Source organism: Brassica rapa, chromosome A03 (genome assembly GCF_000309985.2).
Source record: "Brassica rapa cultivar Chiifu-401-42 chromosome A03, CAAS_Brap_v3.01, whole genome shotgun sequence".
NCBI lineage: Eukaryota > Viridiplantae > Streptophyta > Magnoliopsida > Brassicales > Brassicaceae > Brassica > Brassica rapa.
Window position 1 is genome coordinate 26,377,477 of NC_024797.2, and position 27,679 is coordinate 26,405,155.

The 27,679-nt window shown below is 31.3% G+C and overlaps 4 protein-coding genes across 7 annotated transcripts; 2 read left to right on the top strand and 2 right to left on the bottom strand.

Annotated features, from left to right (window-relative positions):
- Positions 1-1,084: 1,084 nt before the first annotated feature.
- LOC103861410 (uncharacterized mitochondrial protein AtMg00810-like) lies at positions 1,085-18,159 on the bottom strand. Of its 3 annotated transcripts, XM_033288407.1 has the most exons (3): positions 3,221-18,159; positions 3,067-3,106; positions 1,085-2,942 (listed from the first exon to the last, which is right to left on the bottom strand). In XM_033288407.1, exon 1 carries the CDS (start codon positions 5,710-5,712, stop codon positions 4,489-4,491), a length of 1,224 nt encoding a protein of 407 aa, XP_033144298.1. In that variant the 5' UTR covers positions 5,713-18,159; the 3' UTR covers positions 1,085-2,942; positions 3,067-3,106; positions 3,221-4,488. The 3 variants fall into 3 exon arrangements, with proteins under 3 accessions (XP_033144298.1, XP_033144296.1, XP_033144297.1); XM_033288405.1 differs by having other exon boundaries at positions 1,085-3,106; XM_033288406.1 differs by having other exon boundaries at positions 3,067-18,159.
- Positions 12,366-12,791, bottom strand: LOC103861761. The gene has a single exon (XM_033287411.1). It carries the CDS (start codon positions 12,789-12,791, stop codon positions 12,366-12,368), a length of 426 nt encoding a protein of 141 aa, XP_033143302.1.
- A 3,645-nt stretch (positions 18,160-21,804) lies between the features above and the next one.
- Positions 21,805-27,109, top strand: LOC103861412. 2 transcript variants are annotated; one of them, XM_033288429.1, is made up of 2 exons: positions 21,805-23,364; positions 23,521-27,109. In XM_033288429.1, exon 2 carries the CDS (start codon positions 24,753-24,755, stop codon positions 26,961-26,963), a length of 2,211 nt encoding a protein of 736 aa, XP_033144320.1. In that variant the 5' UTR covers positions 21,805-23,364; positions 23,521-24,752; the 3' UTR covers positions 26,964-27,109. The 2 variants fall into 2 exon arrangements, with proteins under 2 accessions (XP_033144320.1, XP_009137365.2); XM_009139117.3 differs by having other exon boundaries at positions 21,808-24,966; positions 25,251-27,109.
- Positions 22,372-24,634, top strand: LOC103861413 (cystine lyase CORI3-like). Its single transcript, XM_009139119.3, has 7 exons — positions 22,372-22,619; positions 22,727-23,066; positions 23,146-23,364; positions 23,521-23,580; positions 23,709-23,864; positions 23,969-24,062; positions 24,480-24,634. Exons 1-7 carry the CDS (start codon positions 22,372-22,374, stop codon positions 24,632-24,634), a joined length of 1,272 nt encoding a protein of 423 aa, XP_009137367.1.
- Positions 27,110-27,679: the final 570 nt, after the last annotated feature.

Consider the following 27,679-nt stretch of genomic DNA (forward strand, 5'->3'; position numbering starts at 1 on the left):
TATTTAGTAATTAAATTTTTTATAACTAATTAATTTATAAATATATAACTAAACTAAACTTGTAAATATTATTGCTATTCTTATTATTATAGTAAACATTTATAGATGAAAACAGTTCGTGTTGTTGATTGCTGGTATTTTCACACATACAAGGATGGATGGATTGAATCAATCATACACAATTTTTAAAGAAATTATCTACAACTGCAAGAGTTATTCCGTGTTCCAGATTCACAAAGTTCATTAGATTTCATCGCTTCCCTAGAATCGTTGCGTGATAATCAAAGAAGAAAGTTATTGTAAGAATAAATTGTAGTAAAAGAGAAAAGATACATAACGCACCATTTGCTTCCTATATTTCCTGTCTAGGTTTGTTTAGTGTGTGTCTAATCGTACATCAAAACAAAAAATTTCAATCAGAGGAAGTGATCATTTAGTTATTGTTACAGACGTTTGTGTTTTTGACTGATGGGTTCTTGTTTTTCTTTAAATCATAAGAACAAAAAAATACTGGAAATTTGCTATTGATCGTAGTTAAATCTGATTGTTGTTGATTTTATTATAAAAATATGTTTTTTTCAAAAGCATACGATTCTAAAGTGATTCATGTTTTTATTAAAAAAAATAGATATTAAGATACTTATAAACATTGCAATTGGATAGTTTGGTAATTGCATTTAGGAATAAGTGTAGTTTTCCAAAAATATATTAAGTGGTAAAAATTTCAAAATAAAATCTCTAATGAAAGCATTTTTCCAAATTTTCCCAATCTATTTCGATCTGATATTAAATAATATAATATTTTATAAATTTTGAATTATTTATTTATATTTTTATAATTATACAATTTTATTACTAAAAGGATTTTCTATATTTTTACATTTTTTAAAAAGATTATAATATTTTAATCATAATGTCATGAGTTTATTTTATAAAATATCTACATATTTTAAAACTAATGTTTATTTTTTTTTGATAATTATACAATTTTATTATTAAAAGGATTTTCAATTCTTTTTACAATTTTTTAAAAAATTAAGAAAATTTTAATATATTATGAATTTATTTTATAAAATATCTTCAAATTTTAAAATTAATGTTTAATTTTATTTTTTGATAATTATACAAATTTTACTTTTTCTTATTTTCTCTTTAATAGTAATAATAATGAATAATGTAAAACGAATCTTTGTTTCTTCCCTTTTCAACCATTTTAGCTTCTTTTATTATACTGTATTAAATATGATGTAAATTATAAATAGTAAAAAAAACCTAATTATTAGTTCACTATACTTTAACGAAACTCTATGTTTTAGGTTTTAATATTTCTTAACCATTTTTAATTTAGAAGTAACTATGTCCTTTTTTATTGACTGTTCCTGAAGTTGATGTGTTTCCCATTTTTACTTAAGCCTTCTTATTTTTTTTCTATTCACTTTATTTATTTCATAAGTACGTTTTATAATATATTTCAGGAGTTTATTGAAATCTGAATAAAAATATAATTATTAGAAGTTAGTTATGCTCTCTGGAATTCTGTAAAATTTCAACAAAATTTCACAAATTAAAATTATTGTTAAATTTATTTTAGGGTGCATTTGCTGAATAACCAACTTTGGCATCAAAATTAAGTGAGTGATATTGATTTTGACGTAATGTAATAGTTATCATTTGTTGTAAAAATAAAAGTAATAGTTATCATTTATGCCAATTATTATCCGGTTTTGCTCCTTCTTCCTGTAATCATCCAGTAATATTATATTGTTAGATATGACTTGGTCAAAATAACATAGGATGAAGATTAAATTAAGACTACTTTATTTGATAGAAACACATGCAGCCACGTACCAATTTAATCCATCCAAGAAATTTTTATTGCTGGTCAATAATGAATCACTATAATTTACAAACACGTCACGTAAAAAAACTCATGTCACAAATTTATATACAACATATTTATTTACTATATGCAGTAGAATGAGTGGATAGAAACATAAATTAAAAAAAAAAGTGTATAAACCCTAAACCCAAATATAAACAGAAAACCCAAACATAAATTTTCAAATACTAAACCCTAAACTCTAATCACTAAATCCTAACTCAAATATAAACTTTAAACCCAAATATAAACACAAAACCCAAATAGAATGGAACAAAATAAATAACATAGTAGATATTGGTGAAATTATAAAATATCTATGATTGCATGAAAGAAGTTAATGCTCACCTCAACCATACCCTCTCACCTTCTAAATACTAAACCCTAAATTTTAGTCACTAAACTCTAATCCAAATAAACCCTAAACCCTAAACCTAAATAAATAGATTAAGCTAAACCCTAATCAATGAAGTATTAACCCAAATAGAATCTATATAATATGGTTTACTATACCTAAACCTTTACTTAGTAAATCTAAACCCTAGGCAGGAACCTATAAACCCAAATACAATCTATAAATTATTTTCCAATATTAAACACTTGAAAGCATATTTACTTGGTTTAGCATGTTGCATATCTTATATTTCATATAGTCTAAGTAGTATAGTAAACGAATGTTCCAAATAACCAAATTTGTCCAACATTCGAAAAATGAATTTTATATTACAATCAATCACACAAAATGACAAAGAAGAGACCTATCAAATTTTAAAACATGACATATTATTATATTTTTAAGGAGTAGTATAGAAATATGTCTCAAATAGTATGGTAACCGTACATAGATAGCTATACTTAAGAATATATACTATACTATTAATTTCACCAAATATAGTATAGACGGCGAGTTCATCTTCTTCAATTCTTTTTTTAGACAGGCTGATGCACATTCATTTCGTTCACCATCATTATTCTTCACCACCATATAGAGATTGTCTTCATCTCCTCTCTTTTTTCCAACACGATGATGCTTTTACCGACTCGCCGTCGTTGTTCTTCATCACTGGATATGTAAAAAAAAAAACAGAAACGAAAACAGAGTATGTAAACAAAATTATGATTGTGAGAATCAATTGATTTAAGAAAAAAAAGGAGAAAAAAATGAAAGAGTTGTTGTGTGTGCTCACCGTCTACGCTTTCATCGTTGTATGTTCTTCACCACTGGATCTTTAAAACAAAACAGAAACGAAAATAGAGTATGAAAACAAAAGCATGATTGTGAGAATCAATAGATTTTTTTTTAAAAAGAAAAGAAATGAAAGAGTTGTTGTGTGTGCTCACGGTCTATGACTTCATCGTTGTCTTTTCTTTAGTACAATTGATTGTTCTTTTGGTGAAGTATTGAAAGAGAAGAATTATGTGACAGAAGAAAATGTATGATTTTGTTGATAATCTGAAGATGAAAGAGAGACACTGGAAAGAGATGGTGGAGTAGAGACGTGGCGGTGGTGGAGATAGATTAGAAGATGTGGCTAAAAGTTTTTTATATATTTTTAATTATTTTTGTTAGTAGGTTTCATCGGTTGGTTGAAAAGGGTAATATGGCGATAATCTATAATGTGTACCGTGTATATTAAAAAAACAGGGCTTTTCGGTAGTGGGTGAATTATAATTTGTTTGATTGATGTATGATGCAATTCCCCTTTATTTTAATCATAGGAAAAAAAATCATGTTATAGAAATTTTATTAACTTAAAAATTGTCAAATAAAACTTCAAAAGCCGTTGAGATACTGACATTTTTAAAACTAATGAATAATTTTTACCCAAACACAAAAACTGCTTAAAATTTTTTTTTCACAAATAATATAATGTTTTCTAAATATATTTTTTAAATATATTTTAATGATATTTTTATTAAATAAAAAAATATAACCTAAGGGTAATAATTTTTATGTGCGCTTTAGGCACCACGTGAGTCCGGATCGGCACTGATTGTTGATTATATTAGTCTGGTTTGCAAGTTTTAACGATATACTTAAAACTTACGCGGCTTCTTTTTTGTCGGATTTATTTTCACTTTCTAAATCGCGGTTTGATCCATACACCTTTTAAGTTGCATTCATATCAAACTGGTTAACCTAGTACACACAAATACGCAGTGCCTGTGTACGTCTTCCTGATCTCAGACAAGACAAACAAACATGTGCTTCTTTAATTACATTCTCATGAGTGATTTTCTTTTGGTTTTGTAGTATTAGTTGTACATGAATGTAACCCTACAAATAGCTCATTAGTGAAAATTGATTAATCTCCTTGAGGAGAGTTGTTGTATTGACATAGCTTATATAGCTAGAGTTGTTACAAGAGTATTGTAACTACAAAAGATTGTGGTTTATCTATTAACAGATATCCCTTCTATCACCCTTCCGCAGTCGAATCATGGCAGGAGGGAACAAATAGAACTCTTACGTGACCAAGAGCTATTTTTTCTCGTACAAAATGAAGATAAATCTCAACATGCTTCGTGCGTTGATGACAGACAGGATTTTGGGTCATGTAGACTGAACTTATATTGTTACAGTAGACAATAGAAGCTTTGGAGAGAGGTTAACCCAGCTCGAGCAAGAGATTGTGTATCCAAGTGAGCTCAGCTACTGCATTGGCTATACCTTTATACTCTGACTCTGCACTTGAGCGAGAAGTGGTAGGCTGTCTTTTTGAAGACCAAGAGATGAGGTTAGAGCCTAAGAACACGCAGCATCCAGATGTAGAGCGACTAGTATCAGGACAGCCAGCCCAGTCCACGTATGAGTAAGCTACGAGTTCATCGATGCGCCCTTTGAGGAGTTGTAAGCCAAAGCCTGACGTTCCTTGGAGATATCGTATAATGCGCTTGAGAGCATGAAGATGAGGAAGTCTCGGATCATGCATATAGAGACATATCTGATGAACTGCATATGATATATCTGGACGAGTGACTGTTAAATATTGAAGAGCGCCCGCAAGTCTGCAATATTGAGTAGGATCCGGAACTCGTTCACCTACATCAGCCATGAGCTTTAAGTTTAAGTCCATGGGAGTAGCCAGAGGTTTGAAGTCCTTCATACCAGCGTGATTAATAATGTATGTAGCATAGGCTTTTTGACTGAGGAAGATGCCGCCATTGATGAACCCAGCTTTAACACCAAGAAAGAAGTGTAGTTTACCAGAATCGGACACTGGAAACTCTGTTTGTAACTTCGCAATAATCTGGTTGAGGAATTTGTCATCAGACGCAGTCAGGATAATGTCATCTACGCAGAGAAGAAGAGAAGCTCGGCGTGATCCTTTGTTGAATATGAAAAGGGAGGCATCACTGTGACTGCATTTGAAACCCATGTTAGTGACAAAAGTAGCAAAGCGAGAGTTCCTGGCACGAGAAGCCTGTTTCAAGCCATAAATGGCTTTGTTGAGCTTGGACACATAGTCTGGAAGTTCCTTGTTTTGATATCCCGGTGGTTGATGCATATATATGGTTTCATCGAGAAGACCATGAAGGAACGCATTTTTGACATCGAGCTGATGTATTGGCCAGTTGTTGGCAAGGCTGACTTCGAGGACTGTTCTGATTGTAACTGGTTTCACAACAAGACTGAAAGTTTCATTGTAATCCACGCTTTCTTCCTGAGACTTGCCATTGGCCACCAGTTGCGGTTTGTGTTTAAACGGTTGTCCATTTGCATCCAACTTATGCTTGTATAACCACATGCAATTAATAATGTTAGTGTTGCTTGGTCTGGGAACCAGATCCCAAGTCTTAGTCTCAATAAAAGAGTCAATAACATCATCCATTGCTGGTTTCCAGTTTGGATCCAATAAGGCTGTTTTGTGACTAGTAGGCAGAGGCGAAAGTGGAAAGTAAAGTAAACTGTTTCTTTGGCTTTGTAATACCGAGTCCGCATTGCATGAGTAAGAGCAGGAACGGTTTGAGGTTGCGGTAGAGAAGGAACAGAGGTTGTGGTTTGAATATTTGAAGTAGTTGGCTGATGATGAATAGCAGGACCCGGCTGGGAACCTGTTTGAAGAATAGCTTTAAACAAAGGAGATGGTTCATCATCAGCTTGAAGAAAGTGATACTCTGATGATGATATAGCTTTTTCTGCAGCTGGGAAAACAGCCTCATCAAAGAAAACGTGACGAGAAAGTATGATTTTGTTGGTCTTTAGATCAAGACAACGATATCCATTATGTTGAGATGGATAACCAAGAAACAAACAAGGTGTTGATCGAGGAGCAAGTTTGTGAAAATTAAAATGATTGAGATTAGGAAAACATAGACACCCAAACACTTTAAGATGATCATACTTTGGTTGTTTGTGAAAGAGAACAGCAAAAAGGATTTGGTTCTGAATAGAAATAGAAGGCAAGATGTTCAATATGTGAAAACTCATTGAGAGCTTCAAACGGATGAGTTGTAAAAGTATTCTGTTATATATTAGATCATGTGCACGAACACACAAATATGATCATGCCCTCAGATTAGTTTTTTTTTGTATATGGAAATAAGATAGTTTAGGCATTGGACTATAATTCTTTAAATTATAGCTTTATTCAATTTGCATAAAGCATATCAGAAAAAAACTCAGTTTTGAAGAGTTCTGAAGAACACCACGAAAGGAGTGTTGTCGGTTGAGGATTCCGAGAGTCCTTAGGGGGATTGTCTTTGTGATTCCAAGATTCGAAAGGGCAAAATATTTTTTTTCAAAAACAACTCAGCTTTGAAAAATCTGTTTAGGTATTGGAATGTTGTTCTTTAGACTAATTTTGAAAAACAAATCAGTTTCCTTTTTGCAAATTCCTAGAAAACACTTGGAAGTCACCAGTGAAAGATATCATTCTGGTGCAGATCTTGAATTTTTAGCTAATTTCACATTGGAAGGATTCAAATGTTGTTCATTATTTCTTCCTCCTAAATTTTTAGAATATTTTTTAGAAAATATAATTTAGTTTGTATTAATTAATATAACTGTTAAAAGAAATGAATTATTTTCTCCTAAATTAATTAATACAACTGTTATATTCAAATGTTGTCATTTGATTATATATATTTTTAGCTAATATTAAAGTCACTCTTGAGCAATTTCGTAATAGTTTAGTAAATGGTTGACAAATGAAGAAATAAAAGAAAGACTGAAGCTATCATTCATCAGTCGTGAGAACAAATTATGACCGAATACAAACCAAGTATAAAAAACTAAAGTAGCATGTTGGACATACACAGGGCCCTCTAATAGCATGTGTTAGTGGAGCGGTCAAACATGGCCCAAACTTTAAAATAAAATAAATACTTAAGAAATTTTTTAAAATAAATATATGAATTTGGTTTAAAATTTTAAATTTTTACTGCATTCTTAAATTTATAATATATAATTAAAAGAGAAACGTCAAATTTATATAGATAAAATTATTAACTTTTAAAATTATTTCATTACATTGTTAAATATATAATTAATTCAAAAAGATTTTTTCTTGTAATGAATTTAACTTCAATTCAGAAAAAAAAATATATAGTTAATATTTTTTTTAAACAGGACCTTAGTATAATTTGAGACGGCCCTGGACATAGTGTATTGTTGTTCTGTTTCTTGCTCCTAGTTGTATGCTGATCATCTAAACTAATGCAAAATTTTAGTAAAGAAAACAATGTTGGACATATGCGACGTTATATTGAGAGAAATCATACTTCTTTTCTAAGTTTGTCATCGCCATTATCAAAAGACCGATTAGAAATATTACCAAGCAAAACCAAAATGTTAATAAATGCCATTTAACCTGTACTAATCATTAATAGTTGTACGATTTTGCTTTGATGTTAAATGCTCAATCCCTAGGGATAACATGTCAAACATAATATTCTTTATATCTTGATCTCAAATTTGAAAATAAATTTTATAGAATTACATTTATGTAAACTTAGTAATTAATTTGGTAGATTATTGACAAATGAAGAAATAAAAGAAATACTAAAGCTATCATTCTTCAATCGTGAGGATATATTATGACCGAATAGAAAAGAATATAAATACTGAAGTAACATTTACGTTGAGAAAAATCATATACAACCATTAGAAGACTTGTTCTCTCTTTTCGCCGTCATCACTATCAAATGACCAAAAGACCGAGTAGAAATATTATCAAAGAAAAACCAAAATGATAATAAAATGGGAATACGATATCCTACTATATATTAATTGAGAAGTAACTTTAGTAATATTTGTTTATGTGTCACTCATATGAAAGCTCTCTAATTAATTGTTTTAATTTGTTTGGTTGATGATTTTTTTATTTTTGATTTACTTAACTCAGTTCTAAAAAAAACTAAATCAAGAATCAACTTATATCAATAACCAAACAAATAATACTTACCAATAATGACTATCACAAATTTGTATTTAAGGAAATTGTGTCATCAATGCTAGATTTTCATTTATTATAATGTTTCCAGTTATATCTAGCTAATATTGTAACTTTTGGCAAGTTATAAAAAAATTAGATAACAAAATATCAAATAATATTATGTATAAAAACTACTTATAGAATACATGTTAAATTATAATTTCTATTAAAATATATTTTATTCGTATAAGAGAGATTTAAAAACTTCCTTTGCATGTTCTATAGATAATAAAAACAAAATACAATTAGTGGTTAATACTTTTTATTACTTATGTATTATATATATAATAATATGCAAAATTATATATAATATAATTTAGAGTAAAAGTAAAAGTAACTCTTGATAAGAAACATATTTAAGCTTTTCTATTAACAAATATATAAAATCATTAAGTACTGAAGAAACTGTTAGATTATTTCATACATTTTAAAATGAAATGGTAAAGAAAAAAGAGATTTAAAAACTTTTCCTTGTATGTTATATATATATAATTAAAAAATCAAATGAATTAGTAATTAGTAATTTTAGTTAGTTGTGTATTGTATAGATAATGATATACAAACGTGTATATATAATTTAATTTTAAATTAAAAAGGTAAACTAAATATAGATATACAAAACAAAATGAAGTTGCATTTTCCATCAAAAAATCTGTACAAAACAATATGGTTTTTACAAATGAAGAAATTATGTTATACATTTTAAAAATACATTTTTAAGCAAATTCTGTAAAAATTATTTTGCATATTATATAAATAAATAAAAATAAAATAAAATTAGTAGTTAAATTTTTGTTACTTGTGCATCTTATAAATAATTATACACAAAAGTTAAGAATAATCATATAGACTTGACTCAAATACCATACTCCCTCCGTTTCTGAATAAGTGTCACTTTGACATTTTTCATACAGACTAAGAAAGTAGCGGAAATATATCTAAGTTGTTATTATTACATCTTTCTGACCAATAGTATTTGAGATAAATAAAATTATTTATAAAAACAATGCAGTTTGCAATTAATTTTCATCTGAAAGTAAGTATAATTTGCATTTGAATTGTAAAGTGAAACTTTTTGTGTACCAAGAAAAAAAAAGTTAGAATGACACTTATTATGAGACAGAGGAGTAATAGTTATCTATGTGTGGTGTGTCAAACTGTTTTAACTTATTTGAAGTATTTCATTGACTGTTGCATATAATGTTTGTGAACTTTCTACTAGCCAAAATTTAAGAATAATAATACATAAAAATTAAGAATAATCATATAGACTTGACTCAAATTCCATATTAATCGTATATATAAGGTGTGTCAAACTGTTTTAATTTATCTGCATTATTTCATTGAGTGTTGCACACAATGTCTCTAAACTTTCCACTAGCCAAAATTATTTGGTTATTTATATCAAATCTAGCATGTTTAATGTTAAATAATCCATATGGCCAATTACTCTAAACGTACTAGCCGATGAATTTTTTTCTGATTTCAGCAATTAGTATGTTCATATCATCTTTTAGAAAAATATTATTTGTGTTTTCGTATATATGTTATTTTTAGAAAATATTATCGGAAATTGAAGGTCATATTAATTGAATGACATTTGGAAATCAAAATTACATAACATATAATAATACTGTAAACAAATTAAATTGGAGCATACATTAACTATTTTTACTATAGTTGTTGATTAAATATAATAAAACATTACAAATCATACTATTTCTATTCTTAAGGAAATAAGAAAATATAAATCTGTTTATTATAAATATATAACAAATAAAATTCACATTTTATAAATAATAAATATATATATTATATCTTGTCAAAACATAACAAATATTATATATATTGAACTTAAAAACTATTTATATTCGCGAATTCGCGGGCAACCACCTAGTATGCCATTAAATCTCGTCATAATCATTAATAGTTGTGCCATTCATCTTTTGAGATTATATTTTAGATTTTAATTTAAAACTAAAGTATATTAATTAAAGAAAAAAACTCACTTTCAAATTCAAATAAAAAATTCAAAATAGATATTGTGGAAATTTCTTTAATCTATTGGTTTAACGTGTTTATCCTACACAAAAAAGTTTTGATTTCAGATTTTAAAAAATCCAAACTAGGTAGAACATTGGAAAAAAAATGTTTACAGGAATCCCCATAAAACAAAATCAGTTTTTTTTGTGTAACTTTATAAAGGGTACTTGGAGGTCACCAATAAAAGACATGATTCTGGTGTAAAGCGTAACTTTTTAGCTAATTTCACATTGGAAGGATTAAAACGTTGTTCATTGTTTCTCCCTCGTAAATTTTAGAATTTTTTTTTGGGAAAATATAATTTAGTTTTTAATTGATGAATACAGCTTTTAAAAGAAATGGATTTTCCCTACTAAATCGCTTATTCAACAGCTGACAAAAAAAATTGCTTATTCTCACGATCTGTTGTCATTTCGTTATATTAGTGATTTTATTTTAACAAATGTTATTGGTTCTAGTATTTTAGTGGATTTATAAAAAAGTTTTGGATGTACAAATTATTGACAAATCCTTCGATTTCAAAATCAAACAAACAGATTTCAAAATCAAACAAACAGATTTCAAAATCATTGATATACATTTCAAAATCAAAATAAATGGATTTTTATAGATGAATGAATGGATTTGCAACTAATTAATTATCATCTTCATGTGATATATATATTTTCCTTCTTCTGAAGGTTTTTGATGTCCAAAGCCATTGTTGGTCTACTCGCTCCAGTCTCTTGAACACATAATAGACCAATCTGTATGCATCAAGATACCGTTCCTTGATACTGGGGTTAAACTCGGATCGATCATGCTTAGTATAACGTTTTCTCTCCAGCTTCTCCATACCTGAGAGACAAAACATAATCGTACATTCATTTAATAAGACCTTAGTAAAAAAGGATGACTAAAAACGAAACCTAATCACAAGTTTTGTCTTTTGTACTTACCCAACTAAGAAGACCTTCTACATATTCATCATCATCATTAGATGAACCATTGTTTTTTCTCTTGCCTGTAACGATATCTAGTCATTAGTCAATACCGAAGCTAAAAAACGTCTGTTTGTCATTCTTTCTTGTCTCTGTTTCCATGGTCGCGTTGACTTCTAGGCATACTGTGAGGAACAATCAAAAAACCAATACTTCTAAAGTGGCCTATAATTTATTTTAAAAAGTTTCTCTAGGGTTCTCGGTATAGATTTCTTATAGGAAAAAAATACCAATAAAACAAATCCAATCAAAATAACAAAGTATGACTCAATATTTGTTTCTTTGTATTTTACTCTTTAAAACACTTCTAAAACTATTCAAAATTTCAAATCCAAATCCAAATCAAATGTTTAATCAAATCCTTACAATTGAATAACACCTGATTTGAAAATCTATTTTAGAATCATAAAACCAATAACAGTGAATTTGAATAAAAAAATTTAAAATCATATAACCAATAACAATACATTTGATTTGGATTTTCAAATTCATTAAAATGTAGAAACCAATAACATAGTAACAGTTTAGTAAGACGTTGACAAACGAGGAAATAAAAGAAAGACCAAAGTGCCGATTAAAAAATGAAATAATAAAACTGTCATTCAACAATCATGAGGATATACTAAAGTAACATGTTGGACATATCACATATGCAACATTTACGTTGAGAGAAATCATAGATATTAGAAGACTTCTTCTATATGTTCGTCATTGTCATTATTAAAAGACTGTTTTAAAACATCTGGTTTAAGTAGTTTTAGGTTTTGTTGGAATGAACATGCCGATTAGAAATATTACCAGAGCAAAACCAATATGTTTTGTTTAGCAAAAGAACAAAAGACCCACTATGTTTTTTTAAAAGCTTGAAAAACAAATATGTTTTTTTTTTTGCAAAACCAATATGTTTTTTTTTTTTGAATAAAATGTTAAATTTAATTCAAAGAAAAAATGTATTTCTTTTACAGCAAGAGCCAACAAGAGCCACTTTAGCATATTAAAATTGCAAGCAAAAGACCTAATAAAGAATCAAGCTTGTACAGCTCCAATCCAAAGTTGGAAAGCACAATCAAGTCTCATGTCTTGTGCTCTAATGGAAATAATTCTGTTCTTGACCAGTCTGTCAATCATGGCAAAGAGAACTTCAGGAGATCGCGGCCTCTCATCATGCCTGCGGCAGTTTCTCTCACGCCAAATCATGTAGATTGTAGATTGAAAAACGTAACGAACAAGGAAGCTCCTGGTTCGATCCAGGTTTGGTTTCTGTATGAAGAGCACGACATCAATCCACTCTTCTGAGTAACCATTACCCATAAAAACATTCATCAGCTTGTACCATAGTGATGAGGAGTAATCGCAGCCGAAAAATAGATGGTTTCTCGTTTCCAGCTGCTGCATACATAGAACACATGTCCCATCAATCCCAGCGTTCCAGGTGACCATCTTATCTCCCATTGTGAGCCGATTACGAATAGCTAGCCAAGTACAGAACCTGTGCTTTGGCGTAGCATGAGTGAACCAGATTCCTCTGTGCCAAGAGACTTTTTCTTTTTTAGTTCTGATGTGATTCCAAGTTTCTGAAGTAAGAAACTGATCTTTGTAAATATATTGTTTCCCTTTCCAAAGGACAACATCCTCCTCTTCAGAACGAGATAAAGACTGGAGCTGGTTCTCAATTTGAATCAGACCCGCTGAGCGGTGGACTCTTCTTCTACGTTTTGTCCTTGCAGTATGCACCGTATCATGTTGTCGTATTCTCGTATAGATCTGACCCCTTGTTCCCAACATATCCATCAAGCAGCCTAAAGGAGACCACTGGTCGTACCAGAAAGATGCCCCTTTCCCATTATAAACTTCAACTTTACAGAACTCCGGAGCCAGCCCTCGAACTTACAAAAAATTTCGCCACATCCATGAACCTTTTTGATCATTATCTTTGACAGACCAAATAGACTCATTCTTAAGGAGTGTGGAGTGAATCCATCTGACCCAGAGTGATGATTTGTTAGAGATTAACCTCCAAAGAGCTTTAGGACGGTAACATTGTTCATATCTTTTAATGAACGGAGACCAACCCCACCTTCTTCTCTAGGGCGACAAACCTCTTCCCAACACAACTTTGCTTTCCGAGGGTTAAGATCACTACCTGACCATAGGAAGACCGAACAGATCTTGTCGATTTCTCGAATACACGCCTTCGGTAGACGAAAAGCTGATAACCAGACACTGGAGATGTTCCATATAACTGAGCCAAGAAGCTCAAGTCTACCGGCTTAAGATAAGTACTGGTTTTTCCAGGATCCTATTCGCATTCTTATTGTCTCGATGAGAGGCTGGTAATCAGTAGTATTCATACTTTTGGTGGTTAGTGGTAAGCCCAAGTAGTGCACCGGAAGTTTATCTATTTTGAAATGAAATTTATTCTCCAGCTCCATCTGGATGTCTTCTGTTACCCCTCCCAGGTACATGGTCGGCTTTTCCATACTAATTCTCAGGCCTGAGTATTTTGCAAACATGTCAAACACGTCAACTATTCCTTCTACAGATCACACTTTCCCATCTGTGACTACCATAAGATCATCTGCAAACGTCAGGTGGGTCAGGTTTAGACTTTTGCAGCGAGGATGATAGCCAAAATTTTGAGTGCTTGCCGTCTTGTCTAGAAGTTTAGATAGAACATCCATAACAATGACGAACAGGTACGGAGAAAGAGAGCATCCCTGTCGAAGTCCCCTCTTTCTCTGGAAATAACCAGACAGCTCTCCATTAACTTGAACTGAGAAAGATGGCGTTGATATGCATAAAGAGATCCAGTAAATGAACTGATGAGGAAAGTTCATAGCGGTGAGAGTATTAAGGAGGAAAGGCCATTGGACAGCGTCAAAAGCCTTGGAGATATCAATCTTGATGGCACATCGAGATGATATATTTTCCTTATGGTAATCCTTGACAATTTCAGTAGTGGCAGGAGATTTTCAATCAAGAGTCTCTCACTAACAAAAGCTGACTGGTTTGCTGAGATAAACTGGGGGAGAAGACGTTTTAGTCGATTCGCAATAATCTTCGATATGACTTTGTATAGAACATTACAGCACGAGATCAGTCTGTAGTCCTTCATTTCAGTAGCTTCTGTTTCTGTTTTTTTTTTTTTTGAAAAACGGGAATATGGTTCCATTAACCTCGCAACCATTAATCATTGTGAAATTTTGTTGTCATGTTAAATTCTCAATCCCTTGAGATGACATGTACATTTCATAGAGTAAAATAATCGTGAATATCCATTTTGACAAGATAATTTTATCTTTCGTAAAATTTTAAGAAATACAAGAAACGTTATGTTATACAATAATTATGTTTTAATAATGGATGTAGTTATATATTATTATTATTTAAATTAGTTATCATATATTTATGTGTCTATTACTTAGTTTATTTTCTAAATATTTTAATAAATGTGTTTGTTCATTTTCTATTTCAGAAACATTTTTACTTTTTAAAAAATTATTTATATATCTTAAGCTATATTTACATACACATATTTTACACAGTTAAATATATCTTTATATTCAGTTTTCTATAACTAATATTAATATATATATATATATATATATTAATTTTATGTACTTAATATATATTGTATGTAAACAAATTATATATTTGGCTAACAAGGAAATTCGATGGTATCTCTTCGAACATCAGGATAAGAATAGAATGACATTGAGAAGATTAGAATGGTTTTACATGAAACAAATAAATAAAACCGAAAATTTTTTTTTAGAGAAAAAAAAACAATAACTATGTTCCTTTATACTAATCTCTATTAATTTATGTCTCATTAGACTAATTTTTTGCAAAATAGCAGTAATGCCCTTAAAATTGTAATTTTTTTAAATAAAATAAATAATGAGTTCGATCATGCGTGATTGATCGATCCGAATTTACAAGGTCAAACGGATCGATTGATCCCGATCATTATGCAGAAAAAAAATACGGAGTATATACTGATCGACCTGGTCCATTTCACTCGATCGGCGAAAGTCAATTTATATAGATAGATCGATCTCTCAATATAGTTCGATCGATCCCGTGCCCAGGAAAGTATCCCAAATCAATTTTTTGGTTTTCTTCGATTATACCCGGATTGATTCTCACTTGATTTGAACCGACCAATCATGATTTCAACTCTTTAAACTCGATTTCTTTGGGATGAAACCCATAATTTCTCATCTCCTTCACGAACAAAGGGGGAGAAAATCAAAGTCTCACTCAAGTTCATAAACCCTAAATCACTCAATTTCACTCTGATTTGGACGATTCTTTGGCCTAACCCATACGATTTCGTGAGCTTTTTATGAATCTATCACTCTTTAGTTCGTTTTGCAAAGGTATGAAACTCTATCTCCACTTCTTTCTAGAGTTTGAAAATACAAAGGTAAAAGGTAATTTTTTGAGTTTGTTAGGATGTTTAGGCTTCAATCATGTGTTAAGGTGATGATTTGAGACGATTATGTACACAATCCAGGGCTTAAAACATATTTTTGGATAGATTTAGAAATTTTAGCTTTTGTTCTTAAAAAATAAATCAAAACACCAGAAAATTGGAATTGATACAGTGAGAATGCTAATTCTTTTAAGTTTTGTTGACATTGGTTATTGATAAAATATTAAGAGACATTATTTAACTGAACTGTGATATTTGTTATTAATAGCTATTGTGTTGTATTGTATTCAATTTTCAGGTATGGAGTTAAAGTTGCCTAGTCGTTTATACGGTGAGGGGTTGGAACCTCATGTTAAGAAGATTAATAACAGCTGCCGACTAAAACTTCTCGAGCTGCTGAAGAAAAAAATAGAGCCAGAACTCGATGAAGTTATGAAAGATCTCATTTTCTCGCATATTATGGTTATCCAAAAGAATGATCTGAATTTTTCGGCGAGGTTGGTACACTCATTCTTGTGTAAGGAGTTGATGACAAGCAAGAGACATAAGAAGTGAAGCGAGAGAAGAACAGTGGGTTAGTGACATGGAAAGATGATGATGGTTTTTGGAGCAATCAGATAAAGACAAATAGAAAAATAAACTTGCAGTTCATAAAAAAAAAGCATTTGGAAGAGAGCAATACCTGGACTTGGGTTGATAGGGTAAGACTGATATATCTTTGCGTTATTATGGGTGTGGTGATGGGGAAGGATGAGAAGGTGAATATCCCGCATATGTACATGAAGTTGGCGATGGATTTGGAGAAGCTTTGGAATTATCCATGGTGTTTGTACTCGTTTGATTTCTTTCTGAAGCAGATTGATAAAACAAGGCATAAATTAGAGTAGAAGGAGGGGTATCTGATGGAAGGATTCTTGTTTGGTTTTCAGATTTGGATAATGGAATATGTTCCTGCTTTAGGAGAGATTTGTGGCACAAAAGTCAGCAAAAATTTTACAGGTCTTGTGGTAATTGGAGAGGATGTGCAAAATGTTCTTATGAAGATATCATTAGCGTTGAAAACTTATTCCCAGAAAACGTATGCATACATATATTTTTCTAATAAAAATGTTTATTGTCTTGTTCACTTTTCTAATGATTTGATTGTTTTTAGAGGATTTTGCATTCATTCATGGAATTCCACATAGATGGAGTAGTCCTTTTGACAACTGATTTTGTACAGAAGGATGAAAATAAAGATGAAAGAGTGGATCGTATTTTGGATATGATCAATAGAAAACATGATTGGAACAATCATGTTTGGGGAGTAAAAGAATCTACGAGCTCCGAATTTGAAGAAGCTAACGAAGAGAAAAGAGAGGATCAATCAGCTGATACTGAGAGGGGTGAGAATAGTCATGTTGCAGAGAATGTTGATGGCACAGTTGATGTTTCGGGAAGAAACAAGAGAAAGCATGCGGACCGAGGAGCAGAGTCAAGGAAGAAATGTCTTGTGCCAACTAGCTGCTTCATCAAAAGGGAATATTGACACAGATATGAAAATTTTTTTGGAGGGTCTGGTACAAGCTTCTTTTACTACTTTTGGGGAGAAATTCTGTCAGCAGTTTTTGGACAGGTTGGAGAAGATTGAGACTAAGGTTACACAACTCAGGACAGTTTCAGAGAGAACTGAACAGTTTGAGACAGTTGTAACCGATAGGTTGGGAAAATTGAGGCTAAGGTTACACAGCTGAGGACAACTTTAGTGGTGATTGAATTGGTGGGAAAGATTGATCAAGCAAGTGGTCCTAGCATGACCAAAATCAATATTGGTCCTAGCAAGAGTAAAATTAACACTGATCCTAGCACGAGCAAAAAAGACAGCTCCATCAAAGAAAAAGGTAACTATTTAGAAAAAGCGTTAGAAGTTGTCGGAACTTGAAAGTTTGGAACTAGGTAGGCGATGGAATGTAGGTTTTTAAAGTTAGGTTGTTGTTTGACAAAAAAAAAGTTAGGTTGTTAGAACTTGGATATAATTATCATTTTTTGCTCTAAAAGAACAATTTCCCAAAAATAAAAAATGCTCATATTAAAAACAAAGAAAATGAAGAAGAAAAGTTATAGGAAAGTTACCAAATCTCTTTTGGTTGTTCACGTGTTGACACCAAACTTTGCTATGAACTAGGGATTAACCCGGGCTACGCCCGGAATTTTTACTTTTTTTCTAATTTAAGTTGTTAAATTATTTATATTTAGGCTATGAAATATATTTATATAAATGTTAAGAATGCATGCCATACTTTAAATTTATTTTTAAATTTTAACACGTTAAATTAACATATTTTTTACTATTTAAATATTTTTTTGTAATTTTGTTGGCTATCTAGTTATCATATTTAGCAAAACTATCTGTTGAGTGTTGGAATAAATGTTTTAGATATTTAATTAAACTCCAGAGTATTTTCGGATCCACCACATGCTCAACAATCGATCGATCCGTAAAAAGATGGTTGATCTCCTTGGCCAGGTAAGTATAATTTTAGCAAAAATATCTTTGATTTTCAAATATTAAGTATATAACTATTCTTTGAATATTTTTTTTTGAATTGTATTTTTTGATTAAAATATTGTATTATAATGTTTATATAAAAATTTTGTGATGTTTGAATTGTGATGTTCGTATACTTAACCTAGATGATATTGATGTTTAACATTATTGTTTTCTGGAAATAGAAAATAATGATATATCAAAACGTATCTAATACTTGTTAAATGATAGTATAATGTAAATTACATCCATTATTTGAAAATAACCCTTTGTTGTTTTTATTTATTTATTTTAATCAGAAATTATTTTTATTTAAAAACATTATTCATATATAATATAATAGTTTAAGTTTGGAAGATTAATCTATATATATAAATTATGTATATTTTTTAAAAAAAAAATTAAGATATTATATATAGAGTAACTGGATAAAAGCTGAATTTCTTATCTTGAAAATCAAATATTTATATTTTTGTCTTCATGTTATACTTACCAATCCATCATTGATATTTATAACTCAGTATGTTTTAAAAAAAAACTTAGTTTTAAGTAATAAACGAATTTAATAAATTAAATTCATCACCTATAATGTTCTGTAAACTATATTTGAAAACTCTCTAAAATTATATTTTAAGCATAATATTAATATTATTTAATTTAAGTTATTTTAAGCATAATATATGCTAAACCAACTTAAATTATATTTACAATAGGACCATCCTAAACCGGTTAATAAACCAAAAATAATACTAAACCAACATAAACCAATACCTGATTCGGCGAGGAAGGAAGTGTTTCGGGATAAACGCTTGAATGGTTATTAACTGTAATGGTTTGATCATGAAAGAGTTAGTATGAATATTAACAATAAAATTATGGATTAGATTAATTTAAATTTGTAAAAATACTTTTGTGTCTATGAAAAGCAATTCAATTCTCATTAATAAGTTTGACTTTTGGAAGTTGCGGGTTTTCAAACAATGAATCCACCTAACAAAAAGTTCATTGTTATAAAAAATCTCCTTCAAGGTCATTAAAGGTTTTTGAGACGGCAAGAATTGATGGTGGAACTTTTTTTGCTCGAGTGCTTTGAAGTTTTCTTTGATTGTGTGAGGTTGATGTTGATGGGATAATCAGTTTTATAGGAGCTTTCTTGATGTAAAACTATATATTTTTTTTGTTTAATGTGGTATTTCCATTTTTATATAATATACTACCATTTTAAGATAGATGTACATTTTAAGATAGATGTTTAAATCTCAATGTAATTTTTTCATTTTTAAATGTTTATCTCCATTTCTTATATTTTTACTTACGTAATATCTATATTTTATATTTTAAAATAGATATTTAAATCTTAATGTACTTTTTCCATTTTTTTTAATTGTGTATTTACTTATATTATATATTTTACATTTTAAGATAGATGTTTAATGTTTAATGAACTTTGTCCATTTTCTTAAAAAATTGTGTATTTACTTATTATTATATATATAATTCATATATTATATATTTACATTATTTACTTATTATTTATTTTCCTGTATATGTATTTCTATTTCCTGTACTTTTTATTTACTTAATATCTCTATTTTACATTTTAAGATAGATGTTTAAATGTTAATTTACATTTTCCATTTTTTTAAATTGTATATTTCTATTTGTTATACTTTCTATTTACGTAATATTTATATTTTAAATTTTAAGATATATTTTTAAATCTTAATGTAATTTTCCATTTTTTAAATTGGGTATTTGCCTATATTATATATTTACTTATTAATTATTTTTATTTATATTGTGTATTTCTATTTCTTATACTTTCTATTTACTAATAATTTTATATTTTAAGATAGATTTACATTTTAAGATAGAGGTTTAAATACTAATGTACTTTTTCCATTTTTTTAAATTGTGTATTTCCTTTTCTTATACTTTCTATTTGCGTAATATCTATATTTTACATTTTAAGATAGATGTTTAAATCTTAATATATTTTTTCCATTGTTTTTAAGTTGTGTATTTCTTTTTCTTATACTTTCTATTTACTTAATATCTATATTTTACATTTTAAGATAGATGTTTAATATTTAATGTATTCTTTCCATTTTTAAAATTGTACATTTACTTATTATTGTATATATAATTCGTATATTTATATATTTATAATATATACTTATTATTTATTTTTCTATATATTGAGTATTTCTCTTTCTTATACTTTATATTTAGTTAATATCTATATTTTAAGATATATGTTTAAGTTTTAATGTATTTTTCCATTTTTTAAAATTGTGCATTTACTTATTATTGTATATATAATTCGTATATTTATATATTTATAATATATACTTATTATTTATTTTTCTATATATTGAGTATTTCTCTTTCTTATACTTTATATTTAGTTAATATCTATATTTTAAGATATATGTTTAAGTTTTAATGTATTTTTCCATTTTTAATGTAAAACGACAATGTTTAATAGAAGAATTTGGAAAAATAGTCAAATAGTTATATTTATGTTTTTTTTTTCTTTTTTATAAAATGGTAATGTTACATTATGGAGATAAGCCATTTTTTTAGTGAAAAATGGTAATCTTACATATGTTTAATGTAGATTTCCATTTTTTTATGTTGTATGTTTACATATTATTGTTATTTTTAAATGTAAAATGGTAATCTTACATATGTTTAATGTAGTATTTCTATTTTTTATGTTGTATGTTTACATATTATTTATTATTTTCAAAATTATATATAGTGTTTTTTTACAAAATAGTAATGTTACATTATGGAGATAAGCCGTCTTTTTTTTAGTGAAAAATTGTAATCTTACATATGTTTAATGTAGTTTTTCCATTTTTTATGTTGTATGTTTACATATTATTTTTTAAAAATAAAAATGTAAAATGGTAATCTTACATATGTTTAATGTAGTATTTCTATTTTTTATGTTGTATGTTTACATATATTTATTATTTTCGAAATTATATATAATGTTTTTTGTTTTTTTTATAAAACGGTAATGTTACATTATGGAGATAAGCCGTTTTTTTAAGTGAAAAATGGTAATCTTACATATGTTTAATGTAGTTTTTCCATTTTTATGTTGTATGTTTAGATATTATTTATAATTTTTGAAAATTAGTAAAACTATATTTTATGCCACGTGTCATCTTTCGGAAGTAGTTTTTTTTGCTGCTGTGGACGCTCTATGGAGCCTCAAAAGGTCCCTTTTATTAACGGTAATGTTACATTATGGAGATAAGCCGTTTTTTAAGTGAAAAATGGTAATCTTACATATGTTTAATGTAGTTTTTCCATTTTTATGTTGTATGTTTAGATATTATTTATAATTTTTGAAAATTAGTAAAACTATATTTTATGCCACGTGTCATCTTTCGGAAGTAGTTTTTTTTTGCTGATGTGGACGCTCTATGGAGCCTCAAAAGATCTCTTTTATTAGTATAGATTTGCATGCATGATATATATTTTAGAAAACTACCGAATGGATATGAACATATTTTTATATTGCTATTATATAAGTTATTTGTAACTATTTTAAAAAACTTAATGTAAAATTATATTAAAACATTGTTTATAATGAACAAAAGAATGTTAAAAAATCTGATAAGAGTAAATATGACGATTGTGTATAAATAAGTTTATAAGTTAATCAACAGAAACAGATAAACCTTTATACGCTTCTGGCTTTTCTGGAAGACGGAATTTCGAATCTCTTGTAAGTTAATATTCGTTCTTCAAATATTTTATTATAGTAAAATTTGTAATCACTTTGATCTGAGGAAACCCACTTTCAGACGTGCAGAGACATCATTACTAGTATTTGTTAATAACAAGTGCTTTTTGTCAACTTGTTAATAACAAATTTTTTTTGGCCAGTTTGTTAATGACAAGTTTTTTGTCAACTTGTTAATTACAAGTTTATAGAAAAATGTGAAATATGTGGGAACTTTTACTATATAAACTATCTCGTAGCGATGAGAGTAGTTCACAACAAACAAAATCTAATCCAGAGTAAAGACACTAGACGCAAAAAAAATATGGAAAACAAGTGTTGCGGTGACTGGAACTTCAGAGGCAGCCATGCGGCCAGGGAAGCCTCAACTGCCCACCTAGGCTTTTACTCCTCTAAAATCTTGGCTCAGTGCGATTTTGAGAAGACCATTTATCCTCCTCTAGGTGAACCCGCTTTGGCTCACGATGTGGCTGAAAATGCGGTTGTTCAAGCCGTCCAGAACGGCAGAGGAAACGCTTATGCTCCTAGTATAGGCCTTCCAGCGGCCAAAAAGTAATATATTCTAATATACGTAGATAGAGCAATAGAAGTACCGTTTATCCTTTTTGGCCTTTTTTTTTTGTTTGAAAATAAACTGTCCCAATTTATGCCATTATCAGGGCCGTAGCAGAGTACCTAAACCGTGATCTTCCAAAGAAACTGGCACCAGAAGATGTGTTTATGACCGTTGGGTGCAAACAAGCCATCGAGCTCGCGGTTGACCTCTTGGCTAAACCAAAAGCCAACGTCCTGATTCCGAGCCCTGGCTGGCCATGGGAAGTAGCTCGATGCATCTACCAGAAACTTGAGATCCGCAATCATACGTTCCTCCCCGAAAAGAACTTTGAGATCGACTTTGAAAGCGTCCGAAAGCATGCGGATAAGCACACGTTTGCAATATTTATAATCAATCCTCACAATCCCCATGGGAACACCTACTCCAGAGCCCATCTCAATGATGTACTTTACATATTGTCTAATTAACAGCGTTCACATATGGTCTACTCTTTTTGATTATGCCTATATTATTGAATCGTAGCTTGCTAACTTGGCCAAGGAACTCGGGATAATGGTGGTTTCTGACGAAGTTTATCGATGGACTGTGTTTGGGAATAATCCCTTTGTTCCCATGGCGACTTTCTCGGATATTGTACCTGTGATGACACTTGGGTCCATATCGAAGGGATGGTGTCTCCCCGGATGGCGAACTGGCTGGCTCGCCCTGCACGACCTAGATGGTGTCTTTAAATGCACCGAGGTCTGGTCCATTTTGTTCGATCTCACACTTTAAGAATATACATGATATGTAACATTATTATATATATATATATTATATATACTATTGTTTGGTATTAAGAGTTCAAAATGTTCTTCTTATTAGTTTTCTTGTCCTAATCTTGTTATATATGGACAGGTCGTGAGTGCTGCTAAAGAATTTCTTGGGATAACTTCTAAACCACCAACTGTTATCCAGGTACATGACTTTCTAGTTTGAACAGTACTTGTAACCAAATATAATAAAATAGTTATGGACCTTCTTTCAACTTATTACCAAATTTCATTTTGTTTATACTTGGTGAATTTTTCGATGTTATCATGCAGGAGGCTATTCCTACCATCTTGAACGAGACTCCTAAAAGTTTCTTCGATACTAGGCAAAGCTATCTGAGAGACAATGCGGAATTGGCTTATTCTAGGCTTGATGACATACCTTCCCTTAAATGCGATTTTAAACCTGAAGCATGCACCTTCCTATGGGTAATATATTTTTATCACGTTTTCTTAAGACTTAATTATAAACCTTTTTATTTTTATTTATTTTGAAACCACTTTGTAAGTTTTTGAATAATTTCTTCTTGCAGACCAAACTGATTTTAGAGAAGTTTAGAGACATTAACAATGATCTAGACTTCTGTAAAATGCTTGCTCGTGAAGAAAACCTTGTCGTTTTGCCAGGTATTAATCAACAGTCCCATCAATTACCTACGATCAACATCAACGCGTAATGGCTTAGCATTGAAGACACAATATAAACTCGATCTAATTTTATTAAGAATCCACATCTAAAACATATATCTTAGTTTATTAGGAATCCCCTTCTAAAGGTTGAGAACGAAAGTATATGAAACTTATTATGGCATTTAAGCTCATATTATATCACTCAACTTGAACCGGAATTGATCAGATCTTAAATTTGTATGATTGATCTGGTTCTATCCGTGATACCTACTGAAATCAAGCGTATCATTGATGAGATTTTGCAGATAGTGACGTGTTACGAACCCCATATAGGTCAAAATAATTCGTTGGAAATCTATCAATTTTAACAGTTTGTAACATAGTAACATATATGTTGTGTTCGATTGGTTTTAGGGATTGCTTTTGGTGATCGGAGTGGCTGGGTGAGGCATTCTATCGATATGGATACTCTTACTTTGAACATAGCCTTTGATAAATTGACGGACTTCTGTGACCGCCATACGAATTTTTCATTGGCAATGGCCAGTTCCACTACAGATGGAGCTTAATTCGCTCATCAAAAAAAAAAAAAATAAATAAGGGTAACTTAGTTAGGTACCTAAAAAATTCTCTCTCTAAAAAAAGGGCGACGGCGATGGCGATCTAGGGTTCCATGGTTATTCGAAAATGGGATCCGGGTACTATCAACGAAGAATGGATTGGAGGTTCTCTATATCGAATCAAGGGTGGCATGTATTTGGAACACGATCTCGATCAGATCAGCGATGTATAGGGATGGATCTTAAAGGGGTCTATATGGAGACGATAAGGAAGATCGGATTTATTGGGGAACAAGATTTGACTTCAATCATCCTTAAGATGAAATCGAATGTATTTAAAGGTAATATTGGGATTGGGAGTGTAGGGATTTGTTGGTTAATGGAAACGATCTTTTGGATCTTTTGCTTTATTGAGAAGGTTCGTTATGAGATTCAATGGTGCTTTGTGGTGGAGTTTCAGAATGGCAATCACGGATTCGATATCATTAAGGAATATTTACCAAATATTAGGTTGGCTAAATGGAATAGCTATAAAAGGAGGAAGGGGTTGTTTCTATATTGCATCGGTTTCTCTTGTCTTAAACCTTCACACGAGATTTATTTCTTTTTTGGTATCATGGCGCAGAGTCAACTGCTTTCTAAGGGTGAGATGAAGAATGGTGACAATACCCGTAAGAGGTTGAAGATAACGGTGCCCCACTTTGATAACTCCGAGTTGATCAAAAAATTTTCCAAAACGCTGATTGGTCGGTGCATGAACCCGCCGGCGCAAGACATGAAGGCATTGATTACAAACCTTCCGAAGATATGGGGGCTGGAGAATCGGGTTACTGGTACGGATTTGGGACTTGGAAAGTTTCAATTTGCTTTTGAAACAGAAGAGGAGTTAGAGGGGGTCTTGAGGCTTCAACCGTATCACTTCGACTATTGGATGCTTTCACTGGCTCGATGGCAACCAAAGAAATCTCCACAATTTCCCTCGGAGATAACTTTTTGGGTTCGAGTGTTAGGTGTCCCAGCGGAGTTCAGGACGGCGCCTACATATGAAAGTGTGGGGGATGCTATTGGAAGAACGGTGATGGTGGATGTGGAATATGCGAGGGTTCAAGTGGTGGTGGACGCATTTAAGGAGCTTTGCTTCGAAACCACTATAGACTTCAAGGGGGGAGAATTCTATGCGAGTGAGGAAGCCTTGGTGTCTCTACGGTACGAAAAGCTCTTCGGCTTTTGTGAGTTTTGCTCCAGTCTTTGCCATAAGACTGAGAAGTGCCCTCTGGATCCTAAGAATATAAAGACGAGCCCGGAGAAGACTAGGGAGATGAAAGATGGAAATGGGGGATGGCACGAGGTAGGCCAACATGATGACAGAGCCCGGAGTTATAAGGGAGTGGTTATAAATGGGAATAGCAATCAACCAAACAGGGAGAGAGATAGTAGAGCTTATCATGGAAAGGGGAAAGGCAAGGTGGCGGATGATCACAAATGGGTGAAGACAGCGGAGAGGGGTTATAAGGGAACTTCCTCATATCATGGGAATTCTCGGGGGGACGCAGGAGGCTCGCATAAAAGATCATTACGAAGAGAGGAAATGGCGGTTGTGCCACAGGAGGTGCACCGTCGTGCATCGCCACGACATGTGGAAGAGCAAAATGGGAGGGAAGTGGTTCTGGAAGGGACACGGGAGGGAGGAGAGATAAAGAGTACGGAGGAGGAAACTTTGGCTTCTGCTTCTAAGGAGTTTCAAGTTGCACTGGCTGAAACTCAGGCGAATGGTTTAGAGATGATCTCTGATCCTGTTGATAGAGAGGAGGGTTTACTACAAATCCAAAGCCTGGTCGTGAAGGACAGAACTTCTGATAGAGTTTCTGAAGGTGACGAGGAGGACGTGATGGAAATGGATGAGTTTCAAGCAGCGCTTTTGGAGCATGGCTTAGATGAGCAGACGATAGATGCTCTCCCGGCAGTTTCTGAGGAGGAATTGAAGGAGATGATGGCGGGCTATGAGGAGGATGATCAACTTCAGGAGGCAGGAGAGCAGACTAATGGTGCAGAAGAGAAGAATAAGGACACTATGGAGCAGGCACAGAAGCAGGGGACTCGTAAAAGGCTGTTCAAGTCATCAGTCATTGTTGCAGGAAGCACAAAGATGAGGAACGCAGTTGCGCTTGTATCCCCTCGCAAACGTGCAGCAGCCAGGATGGGGACTCGTAAAGGGGATACAAATAAGCAATTGGAGAGTAAGGGTTCGTCAAACCTGAACTCTGGAAATCTGAAGTTTAATTTATGGATCAAGTCTTACAAGTTTCTTCCAAGCAGGGTCTGGGTTTTTTATTTTTAAAAGTTTTTATTTTGTTGTTTTGGTGTTGGGTAAGATCTTTATATAAGATCATGCTTTGGAATAAAATTTGTTATTTGGATTATTGGTATTGGGCGTGTTGTGATCAGATATGCATAATTATTGACTATAGATGTTTGGATTCTCTCTGTGAGTTGTGGGCATATGGCGAGGTGTTGGAACTGTTCCTTATTTGATTGCGGTCGAGACCTCAATGGTTTTTTTGTAGGATGGTATGGTCTAGGAGTCTGAGGCATCAATATGGTTTATATGTTGTATTGTCAAATAGGTGTCGGGTTATATGGTTTATGGTGCAATTTGGTTCAGGGAGGAGTGTATCTTGGATAACAATGCAGATACTTAGGCCCTTACATCACAGAAACAGAGTTTGGCAATTGATGGTTACTAAGTTGAATAATTGTTGGAATGATGTTCGAGTATTTATAAATGGGACGTGGGTTTTATTGGGTATTGGTCATTGGGAATATGATATTTTTGTAGTAACACTTTATCAGTTTTGGTCCTTACAAGTTTTATCTGGTGTTTGGTGTTGGTTTTATATGGATTGGGAATTATTTTACATTATGGATATGTGGTTGATGGTGGTCTTAAGACCATTGGTGCTCTGCTTCTATTCGTTGTTCTTACAGGAAGTGATGGGACTTGATAGATTCATGCTTCTCACGAGGTGTTGGGGGTTAAGGAAATTATTATGGGCT